At 42.8% G+C, this 25,971-nt stretch overlaps 1 protein-coding gene across 5 annotated transcripts in view; it reads right to left on the reverse strand.

Moving 5' to 3' along the window:
- ENTPD1 (ectonucleoside triphosphate diphosphohydrolase 1) overlaps positions 1 to 16,242 on the reverse strand; it is a 31,440-nt gene extending 15,198 nt beyond the window's left edge. For 4 of the 5 annotated variants that reach the window (XM_066191146.1, XM_066191145.1, XM_066191144.1 and 1 more), the window contains exon 1: positions 16,156 to 16,235. In XM_066191146.1, coding sequence (XP_066047243.1) covers positions 16,156 to 16,171 — 16 coding nt within the window. In that variant the 5' untranslated portion in view covers positions 16,172 to 16,235. Of the gene's footprint in view, positions 1 to 7,113; positions 8,225 to 16,155 lie in introns of all 5 variants that reach the window. The other variant, XM_066191147.1, reaches the window with a different exon arrangement.
- Between the last annotated feature and the right edge of the window lie 9,729 nt (positions 16,243 to 25,971).

A 25,971-nucleotide genomic window follows, 5' to 3' on the forward strand; every position in this document is an offset into this window, starting at 1 on the left:
CTGCTTCATTTATCAACCCTTTTATGAATTTTTCCCTGTTCCCAACTGACTTCTTACTCATTCTTCATCTGCCTTTTCCATTTAAACATGCTTGTATCCAAGTTACCTGGAAAGACTTTGCAGCAAAATAATGTAAACCACCTGTTTCAGGCCAGCATATTGAAAAAGTCTTTTCTTAGGCTATCAAGAGGCTCAGGTTTGTCTTAGAATTCACATACAAGCACATATACAGTAAGTCAATGGCTTTGGTTTAAGGGGCTTTATTTCAAAATATCCGGACAAGACATTCAGCATGTTGAAATTGGAATTCCAGCTACACACCAGGATTTTGCATCACTTTTTACAACTGTTACACAGAACAGTGTGGGAGACTCTGTTTGTTCCAAGTCCTAATTATTCATATGGCAAAGACTGTGGCCTAAATATTGGTGTGATCTCTGCCCCTCCTTGTAGTGCTGTGTAGAATAATAAATACACATTTACGTATTTTTCCAGATGAAATACTTGTAAGTGTTGAAGTACAAACATTGAAGTGTCAGTGAAACTGATAATCCAAGCATTATAATGAGTTTTTTGGATGCTGTCTCGCAGAGACATTTGATACTGAAATCATGAATCCCTACATGTCTCAAACCCCACAGACTCTTATGAATTTAGGCTTAACAGCTTGGCAGCTTGAACTGTCCCATGTGCACACATACCTGTGCATTAGTGAGCTTGAAGATAAATAGTGTGCCTGTATCTGAGATAACACCAATCTGAGAGCAAAGCACACTGACACATAGGACTGGAATTGAAAATAAGTTTGACAAATAGGTGAGAGCTTGGTGAAAACATCTAACTCATTTAAGGACAAAAGCAAGTATGACAGTTAGGTAAGAGGCATCACCGAAAGACAGTGTGGTGAGCAATCTGTTAAGTAGCTTTTCCAGAGAAAATGTTATTGCAGCTATAGCAATTTATAGTAAGCTTTCCCTCAATCTAAAGCTGGTAAATCATCCTGTGAGGTTCTGTGACCAGTTTTGGACACTGCCTTTCAGGAGAGATGTAGACTACCTGGAGAAATTCCAGAAGAGAATGAGAAAGATCTCAAGCCTAAAAGCTTGACCTGTGAGGAAAGACTGAAGGAACTGGAATTGTTAAGTTTGCCAAAAAAAAAAAAAAAAAAGAAAAAAAGAAAAAAGAAGAGTAAAGAAGGCTCATTAGTTGTCTTCAGACAAGTGACATTTCTATCTGCCAGCACTGGTGTAGCCAATCCCACCTCAGGATGAGGGTGGCTCCTGGATTTTCTCTCAGTTCCATTTCCTTGGCTCAGGAGGAGGTGAGTCAGCAAAAGAGGGACAATGCACTCATAAGCCACGCTGTCAGCAAAGCCAATACAGTGCATATGCTCTCCCTTTGGGATACAGATGCAGTTGTACAAAGGTGCTCCCTCCTTTGCCCAACAAAGCTCCAGGTTTTGTTCAGACATAATTCAGCCACAGCAACCACCCTGCTGTGTGCTATCCATGTGTGCAACACTGCCTGGTGTGGGAGTACCTCATCCTTTTGCTGCTTTTAGTGTTGTGGCTGGGATATAACCCTGGGAAATTGCACAAGATGCATTGAATGAGCTCTCTTTTCTGGGAAAAAAGAAAAGCATGTGGAAATCCTGGAGAGCTGCTGGGTGCTGCGGGCAGCGAAAGCGGAGCAATAGGAGCAAGGGATGGATACAAAGGAGCAGGCAGCACACAGGCCCTTCTCTCTGCTGCACAGCTGCCCACAGCACAGAGGGGCTTTGTGGCCCTGTGGTGTAGAGTTTCTGCTGAGAGGTGGTTTCCAGGAGTTCTGGCCATGAGCCCCAGTGGCCCAGACTGCCACACCAACAAGTGCCCCATTCACCCGTGCACCAAGCAGGTTCCCCTGTCAGAGACCTTCCCATGGCACAGAGCTGGGGCTGGTGCTCAGCCTCCCTGGCTCTCTGCAGGGCACTCACACCCCCTCCCACCTTGGCCTCACAGCCCACCTCCCTGGTGTTACACACTGGCCCCACAACTCTTCCCAATGCCCGCTCATTAAATAATCCCTCTGCAGGAGGATATTTTTCTGATTTGCACCACAGCAGTCAGACCCAGATACTCAATATTCTTAAATACAACCAGCAAGTGGCAGGATGCTGCAGACACAATGACCTTTAGGTGGTTATTTTTCACATTTCTATGCTCTTTACTGGACTTCTAAACCTCTATCTTACTTGTACTCATTTCTTTACGATTCTCACATCAAAGAGGTTTTTCAAATCAGAAGACAGAACTGTTATCCGTTACATCAGTTTCCTGTCAGGAAATCTCTGGTATTAATTTGCTACTAGCCATCAAAGCTATATTTTAACTGTAGAAGATTTATTGCCATTACCCACAAAGCTTGAAGTTTCATCAGAAAACATCCAGTGAGCTCAAGGGAGGGCTTCCCCTCCTCCCCGGCTTACCAGCTAAATTATTGCTTGAATATGCTTGACTATCACATGATGCGAAGGCAGTTGTTTGTCTTTTCTTGGAGGAAAAAAAAAAAAAAAGATGCATCAAGCACTGACACCTTTCAGCTTTGTCATTATTGACAGTTTGAATACACAGACTTGCAATGGCCCAACAGTTCTGCCAGGCTTCCACTTGTGCTCAAGATCTTTACATTCTTCTTTCTCTTCTTAACTCTCTGGCCATGATTTTTTCCTTATGCATCTTTTGACCATCTTTTACACTTTCCAACTTTAAATTTGCACTAGTTTTTTCTTCCTTTTTTTTTTTTTTTTGCCTCTGAATATGCATCTTTAGGAGATTTTATAATTTTCAAATTAACATAACTTTCAACAGTTGGATTATGGCTTTTTTTGGAACGAAATAAGAAGAGAACGGGCTACTTCTTATTAGCACTCCTATTTCCACATTTGAAATACTCTGCTAATTCAACTCAAGTATTTTTATTTTGTGATGTTTCTTCTTTTAAGAGCTACAAAACATTGCTGACACAGAATAAGTGTGCATTACTTTTATAATAATTCAAAACTCTCATAGAAATTCCCCTTTTTCTCTTGAGACTGGGGTCAGTGTACATTTCTCTTGAGCTGGAAATAATGTAGTGCAAATTCTCTGTTCTGAGAAATTACTTTGTCTTTCTCTAAAATCCACCATCATATCAGCTTTTCTTGTCCCTATGTAGAGAGCCATGCCCTTCTCTGTCTCCAGCATCCTGGCTGATGATGGGCACTGACCTGCAGTTGCTTTGGTCTCTTGCACCCACTTCAACCCCCGGCAGCTATTGTGTACAACTATTTATTGTCATTGAGGCCAGCAGGACCACTGCTTACACTGGAATATGGGTGATGTGTGAGTCACATCACCAACCCAGTACGGCCCACCCTTTCCTGTGTCCCACTAACCACCCACACATGGGGGGGATGTACAAGTTATCATGAAAAAAAGAGAGGAAACAGCCTCCAGAACAACCACTCCCCCCTTCAACATCCATGTTAGGCCAGCAAGTTCAGAAACTTCCTGGAGAACAGAAAGTCCTGAGCTTTGTAAATGCTGCAACGCCCCACAGGAGGTTCTGATGGGGAATGACTGCAGAGGACAGAGATCCAAGCACCCCGTCACCCACAGCATGCTCTGCACCTAGCACGCTTTGACTCCCAGTGGTGTCAAAATACAACCCCAACAGTCACCAATTTTCCTGCATGCCCTCTCCACTGACAAACTTTCCTGCCTTGAAGGGCTGAGGCCACCAAGCCTCTCACCACACCTCAAGGATGTTTTTCTCTGTAGATTCCTGGGATCACCTCACATGTTGAATAACATCACAACTTTCAGGGGCTCACTTCCCTGCTTTCCAAAATAAACTGCACAGCTGCCCAAAGTGCCAAATATCAGCAAGTGGAGCTGCTGCCTGTGCTGCCTGACGATTTCTGCACAGAAACGCAATCAGCATTTCTCCTGAAGTTTCACTTCCCATTCAGGACCAAAAACCATTGGAGACTGATTACAGACACACAAACATTGTTCCAAGCTGATGCAGCATCAGCAGAGCCAGTGGCAAGGCCCCTGGGAGTGATGCCCATTCCACAGCAGTCCTATATGTGAGTGCATAAGCTGCAGTGCCTAACTGTGCCTGGGATTATGCCTGTACCCAGGTTGTGCCACGCCTTAATACTGTGCTTTCCAGCAAAACTATCTGCTGCCTTAGATAAGCATTTCTCAGTCCTATAAGGTACCCAGTGAGTTTTTCCTCCCTTAACATGCATAGCATCCGTTTGCAGCAGGGAACACTGTAGGCACCTTCCCTTTGCAACTAATCCTAGCAGACGAAGCAAAGACCCCTGGCTATCCAGGCAGGGTAGCAGCCTCCTTTCAGCAGGCCAGGGCTAGAGCTGCATGCATAAAAAAGATAGCACTTTGCTAAAACACTTCCCAACTCACCCCGTTACCTCCAGCTGTCAGCACTGGGATCTCCATTCCTCATTGCAGAGCACAGGACAAGGAACAGCTGGAATAGTTTCTTTCTCTTGCTGAGGAGCACATCTACTATCTAGGCCTTGTGGAAAAAGATACTGATTTCTCAGAGGTCAGCTTCAATAACTAGGATTCCCACAAAGCATGAGGAGAATTGAGCTCATGATATTTGGCATGAATATAATTCTCTGTTCCTCATGCTGCTACAATTTCCATTTCAAATAGCAGGAAACAAATTACCCTGTGGTATTTTTAGCGACAACCGATGGTAAGGAACATGGGATCAAAGGCTATTGCAGGACACAGGCCTTGACAAAGTTCCTGAGCGTAAGAGAAGAAATACTTCTTGGAAGTTACAAAGGTAATAAGGTAATTATGAATCAAAATTTCCATGGTCAAAGGAGCACTTTGAAAAGGATGGAGCCTCATGCTGGCATGTAACAAAACAGCAAAGGAGTTTAAGGAGTTTTGCTGGATGAATGGGCTGGCACAGGATGCTATTAATCTCTAAAGTTCAGATTACTTATTAATGGCATGTGCAGTGAATCCTGAGAGAAGAATTAGGTGCAGGAAAAGAAACCCATTTATAATCAAGCCATAGTTTGGCCTTCAGTTTGCGTGTCTCCATTAATCTTCCCTCTCCCACTATTCTTGCCTCAAATATTTCAAAATACCAACATGAAATATTTTGGATAAGGAAACATGGGTACAGGGGGACAGTCACAGCAGCCCACCCTTCTTTCCAGAAATCCTGAGCCCATGTGGAAAGGAGCCACGGGTCTGCTGCCTCCCTGGAGCCACTGTGTTTCCCAGCCTCTTTCAGCACCATTCTCCCTCTGGCTTGGGATGGGAGGCTCGATGGCTCAAGCTCAGGCCAGAGCCAACCTTCCAGCCACAGGGTCTCCAGCCCAGCTGCAGAGCTTGCAGCAAGTTCACATGAGCACACATTTTCCTCATCTCCTGCAGGAGCAGGGACATTGAAAAGGTTATTTATTAACAGCTCTGGGACAAATGAGCAAGAAAGAAAACAAATCCATTTATAAATCAGCTAAAGAGAAAACTTGTGACTCTAATGGTCTCCTTTGTAATTCCTTAAGTGTGTCCTGGAGCTGCCCTGGCATCATTTCTTGTGATGCTGAATCAGCAGAACAGCCCCACTTGTGCATTGAATAGTCTGATAAGAGCAAAATACACCCAAGAGAGCACTAACTTACACCATGTCCAGATTTTTCTTTGTTTCTGTTAGGGTTTGGGGAGACTGATAGTGCTTAAATTTCTCACCACTAAATACCAAGCAGTGACTCACATTGGCATCTACCTCTGCAATCCAGGACAAACACTTTCCTCTGGGACAAGGTGGAGACAGGATAAAGAGAGAAAACTCACACTAGAGCTGTCTGAAAGAACAACGTCATTGCTATCTCAGCTCTCATTTAGGAGAGAGAATACTTTGCCAGACTTTATTCTTTGATAACATTTCTCAAGGGCGGGGGGGAGGGGAACAAAAATAACAAAACACTGTTCTGTTTAACAGTTACCCATAGCACAGAAAAGCTGAGCTAAAGTTTCCAACAATTATCAGTACAAAATCCTAAAATAGACATGCAATGTACCATTTTTGAATTTAAAACTGGCTGGATAAGAGTTCCATCATGTGGAGTTGAAAGCTGTGTAAAGAGAACAAGGCAGCTTATCAAGATGACATGTTAGAACAAATGTTAAAATGCTCAGTGTAGCAGTGATATGGAAGAAGAAATCAACGCCTCAAGCAGATATGGCAAATTGTTGTGTAATTCATTGGGAGGAACTGTATGTCCAGGAAGGAGAGATAAATGATGTCCAAGGTATCTGTGGAAACCACCATCTGATACAGGAAACAATTAAACTCAGAAGAAGACAAACAAGAGAAAAATAACTCAAACTTCAGATGCTCATGAGGCCAACATTAGTTGAACGCAGGATTTGATGCCAAAGAGATGGGGCTCACTTAAAGAGATGTGAAATATGGAAATGAAGGCTAGCAGCTGAAGGAGAAATAGGAGCTGTACAGTAACTCTTGGGGCTGTCTCCTCAGAGAAGATGTGAGAACCCTAGACTTAAATCCATTTATAAACTGGCTGGGCTCCCACAGCAGTCTTACTGAGATGACTCTTAGCAATAGGTCCCTTCCTGGGCCATGACCTGCTCATCCTTTACGCAGGCATGTGGGAAGTCAACTTACTTTGGGTGGGAACGGTGAAGTCAAAGTGCTTGGGAGCAGTTTCAGTTTTGCACTTTCCATCACTGAAAGCATCTGAGAACTTTCCTTGCCCTCCTGTTTTGTCTGATATTTTTATCCAGTATTTTTCAGCCTTTAGAGCCTCTTACAGTTCAACTTAGGCCCGATCATATTTTTGGTACACTGATCACACCATGACAAAAGCTTCTTAAACTCTGATGATCTTACTAGTTATAAATGAAAACATATGTGAAAATTTTGTTTAAGAGTGGAGAAGTTTTTAATGTAGTTATGATACAGCAAATTAATGCAGCAACAGCGCATGACCTTACAAAACAGGAAGAAAATGTTCATTTTGAAAAATCATTTTGGTCCCATTTTCTCATCCATGCTCACTTCCCCCATACTCACAGTCACCAAGCTCATTGAGGTGCTCCAGCAGGATCCGGCATGAGATGAGACCAAGTGTGCCAAATGCCAAATTCTCTCTTGGGTTCCTCTTCAGTGACAAGCTACAAATTCTTTAGCAGGTCTTTTGCCATCTTCAGGAGTTAATGGTTATCACAGGGTGATCCTTTTGCCTGGAAATCCCTTTTATCTAGAACAGGTGGCTGCTCAGTGCCTTCTGCCGCCCCCCCCCCCCCCCTCCATTTTGGGTACCTTAGCTCCCACTGTCTGACTGCTTGCCAGGAGAGAAGGACAACTTGCACAGAGGGTGTGCTCTGAGTTTACTGTGATCCATCTGTTATTTGAGCAGTTTTAGTCCCCAAGGACTCGTCTGCACAGTGGCTTTATCAGCACCCAGGCCTTTTCCTGACAAGCCATCCATGTGACGTTTATCAGGGCACAGGCAGCCCGACTTGTCACAAACACATTTTTCAGCACTCACCCAGTTTTAGTGCAGTCAGTTACATCCTTGGTTAGCAACACAGACCATTCTTTTACCTCTTGATCTGTTGCTTCTCTCTCTCACACACATATTTCCATTCACATTTCCTCCAGGCCAGCTGTAGTATTTCTGCTCCTCCAGCTGCATGCCTACCTTGCACAGCGTTTTCACAGGCCATCACTGCAGCTGGGAAAAGGTCTCTTTGGTCTGGTTAGGTTATGACAACAGCAAAGGAAGTAGGTTTTAGGGCTGCTGTGGTAACCATGCAGCTCTGCTGCTCAGATGTAGGCAGGTCTCCTGCTCGGAGCTTGTGGCACAGCACCCCCAAGCACAGCAGCAGAGGCAGTCTTTGGGAAGTCAGAGGATGCTGAAATCCTGGAGAGCAACAATGAAGCCTGTCCCTGTGTGTCACTACCAGACTCACCACAGAGTATTTTAAATAGTTTACAACCAAGATTTCACTGACAATGTTAGAGCTGGAGCTGTTTTCAAGAGCCTGTCACCTGCTGAGCAGCTCCCCGTGACAGTACAGGGTGAGACATTGCCACCAGTGTAGCTGAGACCTGGTACTGTTCCTATATCCAGGCTTGCAGGGCTAGGCTGGCATCAACTTCAGCTTCTCCCATAAAGCTCCTGTCAGACAAGACAGTTGTAGTTATCCCAGAGAAGAACCACAGCACCCACAAGGAGGCTTTTTGCACACACATTTTCTCATGTCACATTCTTATGAGTCCAGCCTCCTCCCAGCACAGACACCAAGCAAGGCCAGAACTCTCTCACTACTTTCCCAATATTGCCAAGCTCCCCTTGGCTCTGTGGCTTTCACAGCTGACTCCAGCTCTCAGCAGCTCTGTCTGCCCACATCATATGGAAAACTAATACAAAACAGGTAATGCTGGAGGCCTCATCTTACTTTTCTCAGCCTTTCCCTAAAAAGAACTCATGACACTTAAATTTGACACAGTGCTTTTCACCCCTACATTGCCAAGGAGTTTATAGAGGTCAGAACCATTATTCCCCCAGGTGATGACAAAGCGTAAGAGAGCAGCAGACATCCCAATGCTCCACCCTGTGGCCCACCTCATCCACTTTTCTGGGTAGCTCTCATGGACCAGGGGCTGCAGCACACTCCTTCCTGCAAGGAGGCAGGATTCCCAAGGTCCAGGGAAAGAGCAGAACACTTTGGCTACAGCTACTCTTAAATTCATCTTCCATCATTTTGATATACTCTCTGATGTTCTGCCAGACTAACAACAATTTGGAGATTCATGGTCCAGTAAAGTACAAACATGACTCATGCTACAATTTCTATTCAGTTCTGCTACAACTTCAAAAACAGGGAATAAAAATTGAGAATGTCATTTAGGTTAGAAGAAACATGCTGGAAAAGAGCAACATAGGAATCAGAGTCCCAGGGAGGAATGCCCTGTGTCTCCTTCCTGCAGACTAACTTCAGGGATGGAGGAAGGAGAAACCAGCAGAGTTAAAAGAATTCATCACTACATTATAAGATGTCAATAAACTAAAGACTAACTGCTACATCACACCAAAAATTCCAAAGATGTGTAAATTTATGGTTACAGTCTCCTGAGAAATAGACAGGCAAAAGAAGTTCTCCAAATCCCTATTTACAGAAGGACATCTATTCCCAGCAAGGCCTATGGGATCCAGTTAATATTCTTTGGTGCCAAGTGGCCACAGGACTGAAGATTCTTAACTGGTAGAGAAATTACTAGTCTCTGTAGCTGAGACATATCTTGTAACCTAAAAAGCAACTGTGATATTACTGTCTTTAACAAGGACTTCACAGCATGGGGCCAGGTTCTATGGTAAAACACTATTTTGAAGATGAAGTGCAGGGTTTTATTTTCACAGTTTGCTTAACTGCTCTGTTTGCTCTGCCACAAAAAGGGACTATCCTACCTCTGTCTTATGCCATAGTTCCACCTTTCAACTACAGTCCTAATTCTCTTTAGTTAATGACAGAATAAATTCTAAAGAACCCTGCTGGAAAATTCTTTTCTTCTTTTCTGTATAGCTTTCATGGTTTTGGTCACAACAGTATTTCTAAGTACTGTAAACAACAGCCTGACCACTATATTTACCAGAATAAAGTTCTTTTTGGTTTCCGCTATGTTCATGTTTACTGCAGTCTCAAACAAAGCTGACAAACAGCAAGCTTCCTATATTATGTCAGTGACATGAGACTAAATATCTAAAAGCTTTAGATCAACTTATTTGGCACATCCAATTCAAGACAAAATTGCAGATTTCCAGTGCACTTCCCTAAAGAATCTGGAGCCAGCAGCTAGAGGCTGATTGTGGCAAAGAGCAGATGTTCTCCCTGGCAGAAGCTGCCCACTCCCATTCTGCCAAAGAGCAGGGAGGGACAGTTTTCAGCAGAGGAACAAATCGCACTCGGTTACCTGTTCCCACCACCAAACCCACCCTCCACAAAGCAGCTCCACCTTTCCTCCCACTGCATGCCTGCTCCTAGGGCTCTGCCATGCACTCTGGATGTTTCCATCCATCAGTTGTACTAAAGGGACTCCAAATTCCCTCCATCCCTCACTTTTGGAGGAGTCTACCCCTTCTTGCTAAGCCCAGGGAGGAAGGTGGAGGTGCTGCTGTCTCCCCTGCCCCCATCTTCATTGTGACTTCTGGTGAAGGTTAGAAACCACAGCAGCTGAACCAGCCTCTCCTGTCTCTCCTCTGTCTCAGGAGCCCCTACTAGCAGATTGTGACAGGGCTGTGAACCAGTTGAGAGGCTGAAGTGGTTTCTGAGTCCTGAGCTGCTGACTCACCTCTTCTAGTCAGCACACAGAGCTCAAAGGCTCTGTGCTCATGGTTTGAGCTTCGATTGAGAGGTTGAAGACAGTAAATGAAAACACAAACTATATCTCATTCCTTTGTAAAAATAGGTCCATTTTCTTTGCATCCTCTCCATCAAGAACACTGGCATTCACCATGATTTGTGATCAGGGCCAAGATTCTCAGGAGGATCAGAAACAAAGGAGAGAATACAAATCAAACTAAGAGCCTTTAACTTCTACTTAAGCAACATGAAAATGTTTGCTCAAAGGTGCAAGTCCCAGCCTGTAAATCAGTCAAGGGGTTACTTTTTGTTCAGAAGAGATATAGCATTGAGCTGGGGGAAGGTCACAAGGGAGCATAGAACAGCACGGGTCAGACTGATGGATGCATGTCTCCTCATGCTAGAAACTTAATCCCTGTGTTGACAGCACAAAGGGAATTTGAAAGGCAATGTGAAGGAAGACAGTGAAGTGGCTCTGCAGATCCTCACTGAAAGCTCTTCCCAAGCTGGAATGAACATATATGGGCCCCAAAGGTTTCAGACAAGAACCATAACAGGCAGAGTTGTGGCATTGCTGGTGGCAGCTAAGCACCGATAGAACAGTGACAGCACTGACCATTACACTGTCTGCATTGCTCTTGAGCAAGAACAGCCAGCGCAGCACTAGGGACAGAGGGACAAGGAGCCCAAAGAGCAGGCTGGAAAACAGATCTTTGCAGTATTTTCCACATTTGGGGGCAGCAAATGCGTGAGATGATGTGAGCAGATGAATTTGTTCAGTGTGCACTTAGACGACTCTGTTCTCCTCCATCTGGTCTCTCACACTTTCCCCCTTAACTCATTTCTTAATTTGTACTTCTAATGCAGTGTTTCAGAGCACAGGGCTTGTTTCGTATCTTTCCTTGTGTTGCACTGAAGGTTTTTCTCCTGCACTTCCCAATAACTTTCATGAAAGTGACTTTTACCCTTACCCTCCTTCTGTTCTTTCGCTTGGGCCAGTGTTGACTTTCAAGTTAGACAAGCTGGAAGTTATCACAGAATAAAAGGAACAAGGCTAGAGACAAGGACAGGTGCCTTTTCTATTCCAGCAGCAAGATTTATTGGGCTCTGCTCTTCTCTGCGTGAGCATTCTAGCAACAGCTCTGCGACTACGAGACGCTGATGGAAATGCCTGCCATAAACCTTCTGCTCCGCTCAGGAAAGGAGGTTTCCAATGAATTGAAACTAAAAGCCAGTTCCCACACCTAGATGACAAAATAATAAAAGAGTTTTATAAGTAGTCCCCATCTAACTCAGCTTTCAGAAAACCAGCTGGGGTGATTCTCTTGTGAACATGATCTAAAATTTTACAATTTAAATTTGATCAGCTTCAAGCAATACTAATCCGTTAAGAGGTGGCTCTCCAAAGTAAATTCAGTATCACCTACTTCATCCCAAAGTTCAGACTAAACACTTCTGTCTTTAACCATATCTTTACCACTTTGAACAGATGATTTCTAAGCTGAGAACTCAGCTCCTGTCTCAACACACTTCCAACCACATCCAGCTCTGTGGAACACTGTTACTGGGCATTGGGCTAGTAAGAAGGTATAAAATACCTACCCAGAGGATATTAACCCAAAAGTTTCATTTCCTAGCTGCTCTCAAACCCACAAGTGGAAAGATGTCTTAAGAAAAGCAGGAATGTAAGCATGATACTTTCGCACCACACTATGCCAGTTACGCAACTTAGGTAAAACCAAAAAGATTATAAATTATTATAACTCCTGCAACACTTTTCTTTTCAGCCTCTTAAATTTATTCTTTCTCCTCTAGAAATTCCTCAAGGGTTTTCTATATGCTTCTGGTAATTACAAGTCAAGGGGAAAATAGATTACACTGGTCACAATAAGGTTGACTAGAGGACAACCTTCTCCCTCCATGGTGATGAAGAACCCAAAACCTCTGAGTTATGGCTGTCCCAGACATATATATATATATATATATATTTATAGACATACACATACATACTCACACCTCTACATATTTTTTTTCTGAAAATCATTGTCTGAAAATCTTTCTGGTCTATTCAGTGTTTGAATGTCCAATTTTCCTCACAAAGTCACATTAGCTGTGCTTTTACAAGCTTGGCTTAAAGCCTTTTATTTGCTCTTTATCTTTCCAACCACTCTTGGCTTCTTTAGACTTTTTCCTCTGACTTAATTGGTATTTGTACTGGTCCTCCTAGCATTGACAAACTCCATCTGCAAATCAGCAATGATTTTATGCTTTTTTGATCATTATTGGAAATGTCTAATGCCATCAGGCCTCTTGCAGAATACCTCTGAAAACACAGCTGTTCCATGATTATTTCCTTTGATAACTATTTTTGAGGTCTATTGTTATCCAGGTCTTAATCCGTTAGTTCATTCTTTGCTAGAGAGTCATAGGGAGATTTTTGCAATCAGAACATCAGAAGTGCATCTATTGTGAAGATGTTTAAACATGGAAGGTATTAATATTTACTTTTTTCAACCAATTTTTTTTTTCTCTGGAAAATAAAACAAGTGCAAAAAATTAGTTGGAAAATAAAGGACCAGTGCCTTCCCAGTCCTACACTTATAATCCAAACAATGGCTGTCAAACACCAGCCAGGGAATTCATTTCTTTTAGTTCCCCTTTTGTGTAGTGGTTCTTAACTATCAGGAGAGTCAGGCTTTAGTAGTCCCTTAACTTAGAGCCCAGATTTATTCAACAGCCACTCAGCTTTTAAAAATACTTTTTTTCCCCCTAGAACTTCAAAGAGTGTCCACATGCATAAGACAAAATGCAGCCTGGCTTTTTTTTCCGAATGGGAATCACACCAGGCTTGTGTGACATCTATTTTTTTAAGTCAGCTGACTTACTGTGTAAACAAAAGAGCCTTCAAGAAAGCAAAGACAGATTAAAAGATCTACCAATACTTGAAATACTTCCCACCACTCCTTGTAAGTGCATTCTCCAGCCAAGTCCAAACCCAAAAGAAACATATTCCTTGAAGTTCTTGCTGCAGACTTGTAAATGGGACTATCTCCATTCCAGGATGCAGACCCATCATTTTCCCCTGACATCTTTATTTTCTCTAAATAATCTTCCCCAATTCAGAGTCTATGTTTTCCATCAGATGCTCTCTACTTCCTCTTTCTCCCACTTCCTTTTCATTTACTTGTTTTAACTTCTATTTGCTGCCTTCATAGCCTGAATGAACAAATCAAAGTCATCTTCATTCTTGGTTTTGATGTGCTGCTTAATATGTCTTCTTTAAATTTGTGATTTTTCCATTCACATTCCTTTACCTTTTTTTTCCCCTGTCAGATTTTGCTTTATTACTGTTCCATGCTGGAATGATCTATAGAGACCAGTCATCAGACAGTGATTGATAATTCTCTGTGTATATAGAGACCTCCAAAGCAGAGTTACTACATAAGTAATTTTTATGTTAAAATAGATAAATTTTATAAGGTTTATTTCTTTTCACTGCTGTCTGCATGAGATCAGTGTCAATGCTCTTGCCAGACTGAAGCACACCCATGCATCTTCTAGTAACACGTACTTTTTAGGTTGCATCGTGCTTTCTGCCCAAGAAAGTATTCAGTGATCAATGGTATAACCTGTTGCTATATAGCATCCCAACCAGAATTTCTTTCTTGGCCATGTTAGCATATTCATCCAAATTTCAAAGCCGAGCTGACAGTATTAGTAATTAAAAACAAGCCCCCTAAAACTGAAGAGTAGTGTTCCAAAGGCATTTATTACAGTCCCTGTGGACATGGCTCACAGGAAACAGGTGTCTTACTGAAACAATTCCTAATAATTCCTTTCTGATGAAAGGATATGCCCTTGGAGTACATTTGTGCCTCATTTCAAGGTGGAACGTTCCTACTACCTGATAGGTACCACCTGTCCCAGACTGCCTCATGCTGAGCCCATTAAGTGCTGCCTCTGGAAAAGATACTGCAAGAGGCATTCTCAGAAACAGTGTGGTGTTTTCTTTTCCCACACAGATGAAATGCAATTCATTGCTATTTATTGCACTAATTTTCTATAGGGTCTTGCCAGACTTGCATGCTCTGGGGGTCTGCCCATTATAGAATCATTGCCTCATCTGCAATTGGCTTGAGCACCGTCAGTTTCCTTTAGTTTCCTTCTGTCTCTTTAAAATTCCACTTTCTAAAAGAAGGCTTACTTGGTCGTTTTTCCTAAATCAGTTCTCATTATCCAAGTTTCTTCCCTGTGATTCCTCACCCACTAGAAAGGACATCTCCGTTCAAGCATTATATTTCATTTTTGGAATGAAACTTTTGAAAGACTGGTTTCAAAGCTATTCTTATCTCCCTCCTCAACAAATTATCTCCAAATATTTCCAGCTTCACTCATGACTGCATAAACTAATGAGCTAACCTTCTCCTTCTGCCAGTCTTTGCTTTAAATTCTGATGTACGTCAGACTGAGAAAATGCTTCTTCCCCTCAAATGCCATTTATTACATTCTATGAAGATCAAACGTTGGAAAGGTCTAGTTTACCATTTTGTTTATTCTAGGGGGGAAAAAGAAATCACATTTTGTTTCCCCGTTGTCATAACAATGATAAATGAGAGACTTCCACCTGGTACTGAACAAGAAACTATCTGCCCAAATATTTTCCCTGTTTACTGCCTCTTGCGTATTTGTCCGAGTTCCTGCTTTGTATTTGAAAGCCCCGCAAAGAGCGCAGGGCTGTCAGCAGCACGGAAAGACGGATCGTGTTGCAGAAGGCGCTGTAAACAGAGGGTAAGGCACCCAGATAGAAAAAAGCTGATACTAAACTAGGAAATGTTTCTGCCAAACGTTGTGACTAGTGCTGCTACGTGCACCGTGTCAGCTGATTATAAAAGGCAAAGCCAAGTACAAGACATGAATCTCGTAGAAAAATCACGGTGCAATAAGCATCTGCAGCTATTGCCGGGTCCCTGCCCCGCTCCTCAGGACCGCAGTTAAGGCCAGAGGGCTGCCAGGCTGCCGGGTGGGGAATCCTCCCCTTCCGAGCCTATGCACCCAGCACCGCGCTGCTTCCAGCCCCAGAGCCATTGTTTCCCACCGAGATCTCCTAAAGCCAACACTTCACTGAGTTTTTGCTCTGCCCTCCCCGCCCCCGTCGCCCTTGGAGCGCGGCGCCGGCCCGGGGGCAGAGCGGGCTGCAGCCGGGACTCGCCGCCGGCTCCTGCCCGCCGCGGGGAGGGGATCCCTCGCTCTGACGCGGACAAACTTCTGGCAGCCGCCGGCGCGGAGCCCCCGCTCCCGCCCGCCGCGCTGCACCGCCCGGGGACCGCCGGCCCGCGGTCACCGCCGGCTCCCCCCGAGCAGCCGCGGCCCCCCGCCCGGGCTCCCCCAGTCACAGCTCGGCATTGTCCCTCCAGGAGCGACCCGGAGTCCAGGGGCTGGGAGATGATGTCAGCCGGGGGCGGACTGCGGCAAGGCTGCGCCCACCCCGGCAAGCCCCCGCCGCGGAGCCCTCGCCCACCGCCGGCAGGGCTCCGCGGGTGCGGAGGGAGGGACGCGCCGCCCGGGGATGCCGCAGCCGCAGCTCCCGCCTGACTGGCACATCCCGAAGGAGCTGCTCATGAATATGTACAGCCGCCCCCGAGCGCCGGCCGCGGGATGCCACCACCCCGGGAGCTCCCTGCCGAGCCCCGCGCCCCTCGCCGGGGATGAGGGCTGCTTTGGGAGAGCGGCGGTTCGCTTCTGTCCTTACCCTTTGGCTCGTCCATCAGTGCCGGTGCTCGCTCCCTCCTCCCGCGCTCCCCCCTCCTTCCTCTCTCAGCCTCTGCCGGCTCCGAGCTGCCTTAGTGAGAGGTGCTCATGAAAACGGGCGCTTTAGTGGTCTTTCGGCTGTGGGAGGGGTTAGTTTAACTCTACATGACTCAATCCATGTGCGGGCTGACCTCCGCTTTTTCTCAGAGCACGGATCGCCTCAGAGCTGCCACGTTATCAGCGCCTCGGACTTCTCCACCGGGCCGGAGGGTCCCGCACTGCCGGGGGCAGCGGTGCGTGCCCGGGACCACCCGAGGGACCAGGGCGCTGGAGCTGGACTGCATCCCTGGCTCTGGGGGCAGAAGGGCATCGTGGCTACAGAGAGAAAGTATTTCGTTAGAGTAGGTTTCTTTGGTGGCTTTTCTTTGTTTTTTTCTTAAGTCCCACGAAACTGAGAAGATACCCTCCACACCAGCGAGGTACACAAATGAAGTGTCCGGAGAAGAGATGACCTTCCTTGTTTCTAGATCTGAGGTCCAGCCCACAGGAGAAAAACTCATCCAAATCATGAAAGGAGACAAAGTTGCAATAACTGATGAAAAGTCATTTCCTGCACCTACCTGCCCCATAGAATGAACTCACACCTCTAGCTGCATCTCCTGGGGAACTTCGTGAAAGAGCCAATTTTAGACTTCTTGCCTGGAAGGCCTGAAGGGATTGTACCCTCCACCACTTTTTATCCCTGACTCACCACAAATAAGAAATACAGGGTAGTGCTGGAGGAGTCTCAGCAACTTTTCTCCATAGGTTATGACATTTGGTCCCCTTCCAGGAACCATACGCGCCTCCGCGCCACTTCTTACAGAGCTGTCAGCCTCCCCCTGCAAAGGAAGTTGTGAACCACCCTGGCTCTTTGACTTCCTTTTCAGAGAAGAGAACACCAGCTTCTCAGCATCTTCCCTGCTGGTCACCCAGGGGGAGAAGTCACTGGAGCACAGGCCACCAGAACCTGCAGCCAGCTGCTCTGCCCTGCCTGTGCCAGAACCTGCTCCCCTCAGAGCTGCCACTTTCACTTTCTCTCTATGGCTGCACACCATCCAGCTCTGCACCTACCACCAGCTTCCAGAGTTCTTGCCCCTAGGAGAGACAGGAAAAGCAGGATCCTGATGCTAGGACCTGGACAATGACTTCTGGACATGGGGTTTCAAATCCCTTTCGTTACTACAGCCATCACAAACAATGGTGTTGCTTCCCCTTCACAAACAAACATTGACCTGGCCTGTATTACTCCAGCTGGTAAGACAACACTCCCATTTATAATCTTCCTGGGAACAGGAAAATAGGGATTAATGAAATAAAACAATATACATGACCTTATCACTCTCTACAACTTCCTGAGAGGTGGTTGTAGTCAGGTGGGGTTTGGTCTCTTTCTCCAGGCAGCAACTGACAGAATGAGAAAGGTCTCATTTACTATTTTGTTTATTCTAGGGGGAATAAGAGATCACATTCAGCAGTCTTAAGATGTGCCAAGGGAAATATAGGTTGGATGTCAGGAAAAAGTTTTTTATGGAAAGAGTGGTAAAGTACAGGAATTGTCTTCCCAGGGAGGTGGTGGAGTCACCATGCCTGGATGTGTTTAAAGAAAGACTTGAATGTGGCACTCGGTGCCATAGTTTAGTTGAGGTGTTAGGGCATCGGTTGGACTCGATGATCTTAAAGGTCTCTTTCAACCTAGTGATTCTGTGGTAATTTAGGTTTTAAAGATTAGATCCTTTGTGAATTACTGTCAGTGTTTGTTCAAAAGGTCAAGGAAGAGTGTTTCACGAGATCAAGGTAGACACTGAGTGTTTGTCATCTTACTGAGAAAAATTAGCCTGGGAAGTGCAAGAGAAGACCGATCTTACTTCCAGTGATAAGACAGCAACATATTTAGATGGTTTAGCATGGCAGAAGTAATTTTGTTGGTCACCTTGAACATAATTTTTTTAAAAAAATTGGAATCTAGTTGATGCAATGCTTAGTTAAGAAATGAAAATTTAAAAGTGTTCTCTGTAATAAATATCAACTGCACAGATATATCAGTAAGAAATACTTAAAAAAAAAACAAACTTGGAAAAAGTATGACTCCTTATGCACCAGCTTACACATTGACTTCCCTAAAGAATACTTGCTGGTAGAGTATCATCACAGGAAATAAACCAAATATATACAAAAATGCCACACATTGAATAAATGAACTCAACTGAACAGTAGTATTAAAATATTTTAAAGGTAGTCGGTATTTAGGACTGATTTTTCAAATGCTGTGCTAGACTCACTGTCCCTATAGGCAGAAATTCAATAAACTCAGTCAGCTGAGCTTACCTATGAGCTGAGGAGTCCAAATTTACCAAGTGGAAGACATGTACAAGCTCCCCTCAGAGAAAAATAGATATGATTTCACACCATGTTGAACACCTTTTAGGATGCCCAGAGCTGTGTATTTCAAGTCTTTCAAATGTATCTGACAAACCACAATAAGCTTGTTTATACCAGTCTGCCAGTGACAGCTCTTTGTTTATTTTTTTTTCCTTAGGAAAGTTCACTTTCAAACAGACACATGAAACATCTATGGGGAAGGATGATATATTATCAGTCAGTGACCATGAAACGCACAGCAGTGTTTTCACACAAGAGGAAGTTGTTACCTCGCACATAAAGGCCCCGTGGGGAAGAATTGTTGTGTACAGTGATGGTCTACTACACCTAAAAATATCCAGGTCATTCACAGAGCCACAAGGAAGAGATTTCTGTGTTGAGGATGATCTACTTTAACTGACAGCCTGATACACTTGTGAGTGGTATTCCACAGCTGCAAGATCAGGGGATGGTGACATTACACAGTGCTCTGCAGCCATCCAGTTTAGGTGTAAGACACAGTGATGAAACACTTTCCCCATCCTCTGTCACAGCCTAAAGGGAAGAGCGAACTTTTTAGCCTCATGTGACATGAGATGCAGAGTCCCCCTTCCACAGAGGGTCAGATACACATTTGCTAGAGCAGTTTGGTTCTGTCTGCTGATCCTCTTGCCTTCGGGCAAACCTCTGCCTGCAATATACAAACCAGCAGAAGGCAACAGCAGATTCTGTGTCGCAGTCATTTCCATAAGAAAACAAAATGAGGAAAAAAGAGCCGGCATTTGTGCTCAGATAAGGCTCCAGACAGCTGAGGAGGAAGCTTGAGGCACAAATAAAAAAGAGGAAACCAGAGAACTCAGGATATAGTTTCCACACATCTTGAGCAGGGGGTAAGAATAGCAAAAAACCCAGAGCGCTACTTTTCTACTCCCAGGACAAAACTGAGCATCCTGAGCAAATGTGGAGGAACAAAATATATCTCAAATATTCATATCCATTCCTAGCCATAGTAAGAATTTATTTACAGTCATTTTGCTCTAAGATTACACAAGTTGTGTGTGTTGGTTTGTGGCTAAAATTATGCAACTTCCTAGATTTCTAGAATTTGCTACTTTGCAGATGAGGTATGCTGGCTTTGGGACTCCAGAAGGGAGCAAGACTGAACACTAGCACGTTAGTTTCATTTCCAGAAAACAGGAGATGGGATTGAGGTGATAATGCTGGAATCCAGGGCCAGAACCTCTCGTCTTTGGGATGGGTAATAGAAACATCCATAGAAAAAGAAAGTCGGGGAGACTGAAAACAAACTCATAGGCATTAGATGCACAAGTAGTTTGTTTCCGCAGAAAGAATTGGTATGAAAGAATCTGAAATATTTTAAATGAAAACAGGCCATCCCATCGCCAAGCTCAACAATATTGAAGTCGATGTTTGCTTAGGGGCCTGAGGGTATGTGTTTAGATTACAATTTATCACTACGTGTGTTTAAGCAACAGGGGGGAGTGGCAGCTTCAAGAAGTGTAAACATTGGGTGAGGGATTGGCTGAACAGTCCTTGGGCTTTCCCAGGCATTTAGTCCCAGTGCGCTGGCTCGTGTCACCACCGAGCAGCCATCAGCCCTGGGAAAGGGGACAGCAAAGGTACACAGGCCTCCACCCCCAGCATCTCCGAAACACCATAAATGCCGAAGGTCTCCAGAAAAATAGTGAACGTGTGAAGTTGCTGGGACCAGAGGGAACAGAATGCTCTGCAAAGGGACAGTAATCCAAGAGATTAGGACAACTTCCTTCAGGAAAGAAAGGCAGAGAAGAGGGGCCAGGCATTAAAAAAAGATAGATAACCAAAACCATTCCTGCTGCCAATTTTTTTTTTTTTCAGCTTCTAGCTCCTTGGCCCACTCATCCCACATTGCAATCACCTCAGACTTGACAGTTTTCACAACACAGTAGGCCAAATCCTCCCCACATCTCCAGGTTCCTCTAAATAGTTGAAGTTCAAATGCTTAATTTAAATTCCCTAAACTCTTCCTTTGTGTAAAGCAAATCTCTTGGATGACTCCTGAGGAAACAGAAAAACAAGCAATGAGCTATACAGTATCTTAGTGCACTCAGCATTACTTTTTAAGAAAACAATTCTTGGAAAAGAAAAATAATCTGCTTTTGGTATTTAGGTAAAAAGATGAGATGACCTTCAGCTTAATCTTGCTGCAGAGAAGTATTGCTCTTTAGCCTTAAACTTACAAAATGCACCATATATTAAAAGCTTTTAAGTTCCTTTCCATCATCTTACTTCCTTGTTTTGGTTTAAATATTTGTAATTATCCTTTCAGAGGAGGTCCCTATGCTGTCTTTATACCACTATTCACAGGCATTGTCCCCCAAAACCTGTGTATCACCTCCAACACCTTGAGATCAGCTCAGCTGGTTAGAGCATGGTACAAAAAACCACTAAGGTTATGGGTTTGATCCCTGCATGGAGATTTGCCTATCTCTGTTTACTATTTTTGTGATATAGGGATAGTAGTGCTCAGATGACATCTGCAGAGCAACTGTTCAACTGTGCTTGTATGATCTCTACAAAACTGATAACACAGAATTAATGGTGCTCATTGAAACTGGCAAAAAATGCTCCTGTGTCTTTGTAGAGGTGAATCAATTTTCTAGTTATTCTGCTAGGTTTATTTTTCTATAGTCTCAACTGTTGAAGAAAAAATGTATTTTTACAATGAAATAAGTTAGCACTCCTATTCTTAAAAATTCCCAAAGCTTCATCAAAACATGCAGACAACTTCCCATGCTCAGCTTCAGTATGAATGATGGGCACTGACAGGTGACTTGAAAGGAGCAGTAACAAAGTCCAATTCTCTAACACCTTAAACTGACCACCTAGCTTACATATTCTTTAGAAAATTATCTAAATTATCTAGGTGAAACTCCTTAACATGCTTGCAGTGCCCTATTCTATAGGTTCAACATGCTTTCAATATAAGTCTCATAATATCATTAAAGATTATATTAATAATTTAATTTAACCTTATAAACACACATTAACATACTAAAAATAAAAACAATTAGTCTTTATATGTTCTACAACTTAGTGTAAAAAAAAAAAAAAAAGTATGTCCCAAAAAGGGACATTTTATTGCTCATTAACTGGTTAACAAAACACCAGTTCCTCTTTCTGCTGAGGTTATTTCATGCATTTGTGGTACTTTACCCATGTCAGTTGTAAATATGATAAACCAAATTTACAGAGTCTTCATTTTGCTTGGTAGTTTTAACAAAACTGTCACAGTCTCAATCATAAGCAACACCCTGCCCGAAAAATCTGCTGCTCAGATGGTTAGTCATTGTATTTATCCAGGACATGGGTACTCCCCTGCTGGCAACAAAGCTCTTGTTTTTCCTTCCAAGCAACGGCAAACAGAGCTAGGCATAGCTGTTATTATTGGGTTTTAGCAAACACACAAGTGCTAGTGGTATTTTCAAGTCTTTTTATCTTTTATTCTTACAGTTTGCATCTCTGTATCTTCCTACTATTTTATCTGGCAGGAACAACAGACAATCCCTAATAATGGCTCACTGAAGCAAAAATTTCCAACATTCCAATGCTCCCAGGGTAGGAAGCCCTTGGGAGCAACTAGTAACACCTTTAGTCTGACATACAATATTATGGGGCCACCAATATCTAGAAGAGAAAGGAGGCCTATAAAAAGAAATAGTTGAGGTTTATGAAAAGTCAACTTCTACTCCAGCAGAAGAAAGAAAAAGTGAAGGAAAACAGAAAAAATATCCTCAAAGCTCTAAGAGGATAAAACAAGAAAAAAACCAATAGGGAGTATCAGAACAAGTGAAAACTATTTCATGGATTAATAAGGGAAGATGGTGAGTGCCAGATGCCCCATCTAACATGCAGGGTACCTCCCAAACTTGGTGAATTAGAGATAGAAAATAAGAAAATGTGAATCAGCAGCATGCATATGGGCCTTGAATAACTGCTGCCTTAAGACTGAAGAAGGGACACCATTTTATTACCAGCTCATTTCAGTGTTTTTATGACCAAAGTTAATTTTTGTTTTGTTAAATCTGAATTTATCATGCAGCACCTTGGTAGCTAAGGAAAAAATAAATATACAAACCATCTCAAAGCAGATATTTCCAAAAAAAGAACTGTACACATACCAGATTGTCACTCAATCTCAGTATTTCTTGAAAAGAATAAAAGTAGACATAACGTGGAATACATACGTAAAATGAAAAAGAATAACTTTAAAATAAATGCTTTTTAAATGTCTGAATTCAGCTTGACTACCCACTCACCCTCTGTTAAATGATTTGTTCTTTATTAAGTGAGCATCCACAGAGGAAACCAGTAGCAGCATGTTGATGCATTGTCCATCAGATGTCACTCAATTAATAGCAGAAAGGAATTTGACCGTGTCCATCCAGGACTATCTGAAGACAGTGGCCAAAAGGGAGAGATCTTAAAACCTCCAATTGTCTCTGATTTGCATTTGTTTGTTAACCACAGCCATAAATCCATGATAAATCACCCACCTGGTCTCCTGTATTCTAGAGGCATAAAGCGTTCTCACTTCTAAGAAAGCCTCAGATGTAAACTTCTCTTTGGAAGATAATGAAATTGTTTTTTACTATCCTTTATCAAAATCTTCATGACTGTAAAAACCTGCTGCCCTCTTTACATCCCACCTCACTTCACTGTGTGCCCGTGCTGAGCTTACGCAAGTCCATGAGCACCATGGAGAACTATCTATAGAGATGCCAGCTCTTGGATATTTTCACACTTGCTTTTGGATCCTCACTGCCAGATTTTTCTCCCTGTGAGTTTATATATGTTTTACATGACTTCATTTTACATGCATTTCAGTGTGGTCATCTTTATTTAGTCTCTGAGAGGTTTCCTGCTCTTTAATTTTGTACTTCAAGAGACTGAGATAGGAGACTTCTTTGAAGTCCCAAATTTTAGGAAATAATGTATCTCAAGTTCACTGGTGATTGATATTTATTACTTCCACAGGTTTTAGTACTTTTTCTTTATATAAAGTCTTCTTCATCCCGTTTCAATTCTCTTTGAATTAGCTGAAAAAAATAAGTAACTATATGTTTAAAGCAAGAAATTATTTATTTTTTAGTCTTTGCACTGATTTAAAATTTTTGGGAAAAAGTTTAAGTTCAGTCAGTTCCAATTGTGGCAAGCTTCATGCTTAATTCTAAATTGAGAGACTTATTTTATGAAATGCAGTGTTTGTGCATGTATTTCTAAAGGAGGATTGGTTTGAGACCCATAAGTTCGTATATATTGACTATGAGATACAAATGGCTTTTCAATCCTTCTATTTCCCTTAGTGGTTTTCCCTTTTTCCACCACTGACTACAAGTTATTAACTACAACACTGTGTCGTACTCACAGATCTGCCTACTTACTAAATATACACAGATCGTTTCAAAGCACATTTTCTCCTTGAGCTGTTCTGTGTACCAAAATGTGTGCTTTAATCATTCAGCATGCAGGAAGCATCCTTCATCCACTTTTCCCATGAACGCTTCTCCAACTTGGCATCCAGTTTAAACTGTCATTTGTATTGTCAGTATTTTCCCCATATAAACTCGGCAGTGTCTTCACCTACTTAAATGTGTAAGTATATTCTTGTCCAACAGTCTTGGTTCTAGAAATAGCCTTTCTACATCTCTCAGCATCATCAGATGGCTGAGCCTTTTCAAGTTGAAAACATTTTTTCTTAAGTTAAATATCCATGGTTCTCTCATTCCAAATCATTAACTCTTCAAATCTCGGACCTGTCTGACAGCACCAATAAAATAAATTCTATTAACCCAACTCTCCATTTAGTAAGCTATTTCCTACAGTAGGAGATTCCAGTATTCTTCAGCATTCTTTTAGTCTGTGGAAAGTATTATGCCAATATTTCTTCCAAGAATCCTTTGGAAAAAAAGAAAGTTACAAAGGGAACCAAATGATATGAATAGGTATTCACAGGAATACCTATGATACCTTTTCATATAAAGGAGAGATTTAGGTCTGAAAAAATATTCCCAACTGAAAAGATTCATGAAGGACTAGACAAATATGCTTGGCTGTCTTTTTAAGGAATTCCCGCACAGAAGTTTCTTTTCCAAGGAAACTGTCACAATTCCAAAGATTTTGCACAGCACACTTTCTGGCACAGTGGTTTTTAAATTTTTTTAATTTTTTTAAATTTTTTTTTTTAAATCACAGAGGAGATACCTTAACTATTTCAGTTACAAGTGAGCAGGCTCTGAAATCATTATCATTTGCAGATGAGACCCTATTTGTAAGGTGCTACCCTTTCCCAGGTGTGCTCGCCACACTTAGAATAATGATTTATCCACCCACTGAGATTCTCCTGGTGATATTTCCAGCAGAGATTTCATTGTATGGCAGCAATTGCATTAAAGAAGCAAAAGGTTGTGTACAGCCTTGCGTGACACTCGGGGAGGGATGGGGGAGCTGCAGCAGGACCAGCCTGGCTTGGGTTGGGAAAGGATTCTGTGCCAGAGCTCCCAGGCTCAGCCCTTGGAGCTCCAGCCCCGCTGCGCCCAGCAAGGCCCTGTGAGGAATGGATAATCAAAGGCTGTCATTTGTGAGCAGATATTCATTGGAATGCTCTGCAGGATGGCTGTCAGGCTTTTAGGAGAGCAGTTCTGTTGTGTGGATCACAGGCTTTCAGCAGGTGTTCATGTCACCAATCCATTACTTACTTAGACATTAAAGTCCAGCATGAAGAAAAAGAAAAAAAAAAAGATGTTTTTAGCCCTCTGAAATGATCTGAACTAACAGGCACATCTGTTCAATTAACTTTTTTCTTTTTCAGTCTACTTCTTAAAAGACACTGGAGCAAGAAAATAGTACCAAAAAGTGAACCCAGTGAATAGTTTCAACCCCATTAGAAAATGTCATCTTTCAAACATCCTAATTCAGATTTCAAATTTCTTAAGGGTTTACATGGAGTTTCTTTCTCTAAATTGGTTGCTGGTCTTTGAAGACCTGTGAGTCATTAAGTAAAATCTTTATACCCATGCAAAAAGCCACAGAAAGAACAACTGCCTGTAGAAACTACTGATTTCACTTCTACTGTTCTCTCTCCTATTGAGCAGACTTCCTCTAACTCAGCTGCATCTACTAGAACATTACCTCACAGAAAATCTAACAGGCTAAAAATATATTTTGTAGGTATAATATTAATTATGTTCAGGTTAAAAAGATTTAGTAACCTTGGAGATAGAAAACAGTGTTAGAAATGATTATTTTTAGAATCAAGGAACTTCTCCAAGCAACAATACCACACAGTGTAAAAATATACCAGGTCGGTACACTTTGGAGATTTCAGATGTTTTATCCTCTTATGGTCTAAACTACA

Source organism: Chamaea fasciata, unplaced genomic scaffold (genome assembly GCF_029207755.1).
Source record: "Chamaea fasciata isolate MVZ Bird 193981 ecotype frontalis unplaced genomic scaffold, bChaFas1.0.hap1 SCAF_9, whole genome shotgun sequence".
In the NCBI taxonomy this organism is placed as follows: domain Eukaryota; kingdom Metazoa; phylum Chordata; class Aves; order Passeriformes; family Sylviidae; genus Chamaea; species Chamaea fasciata.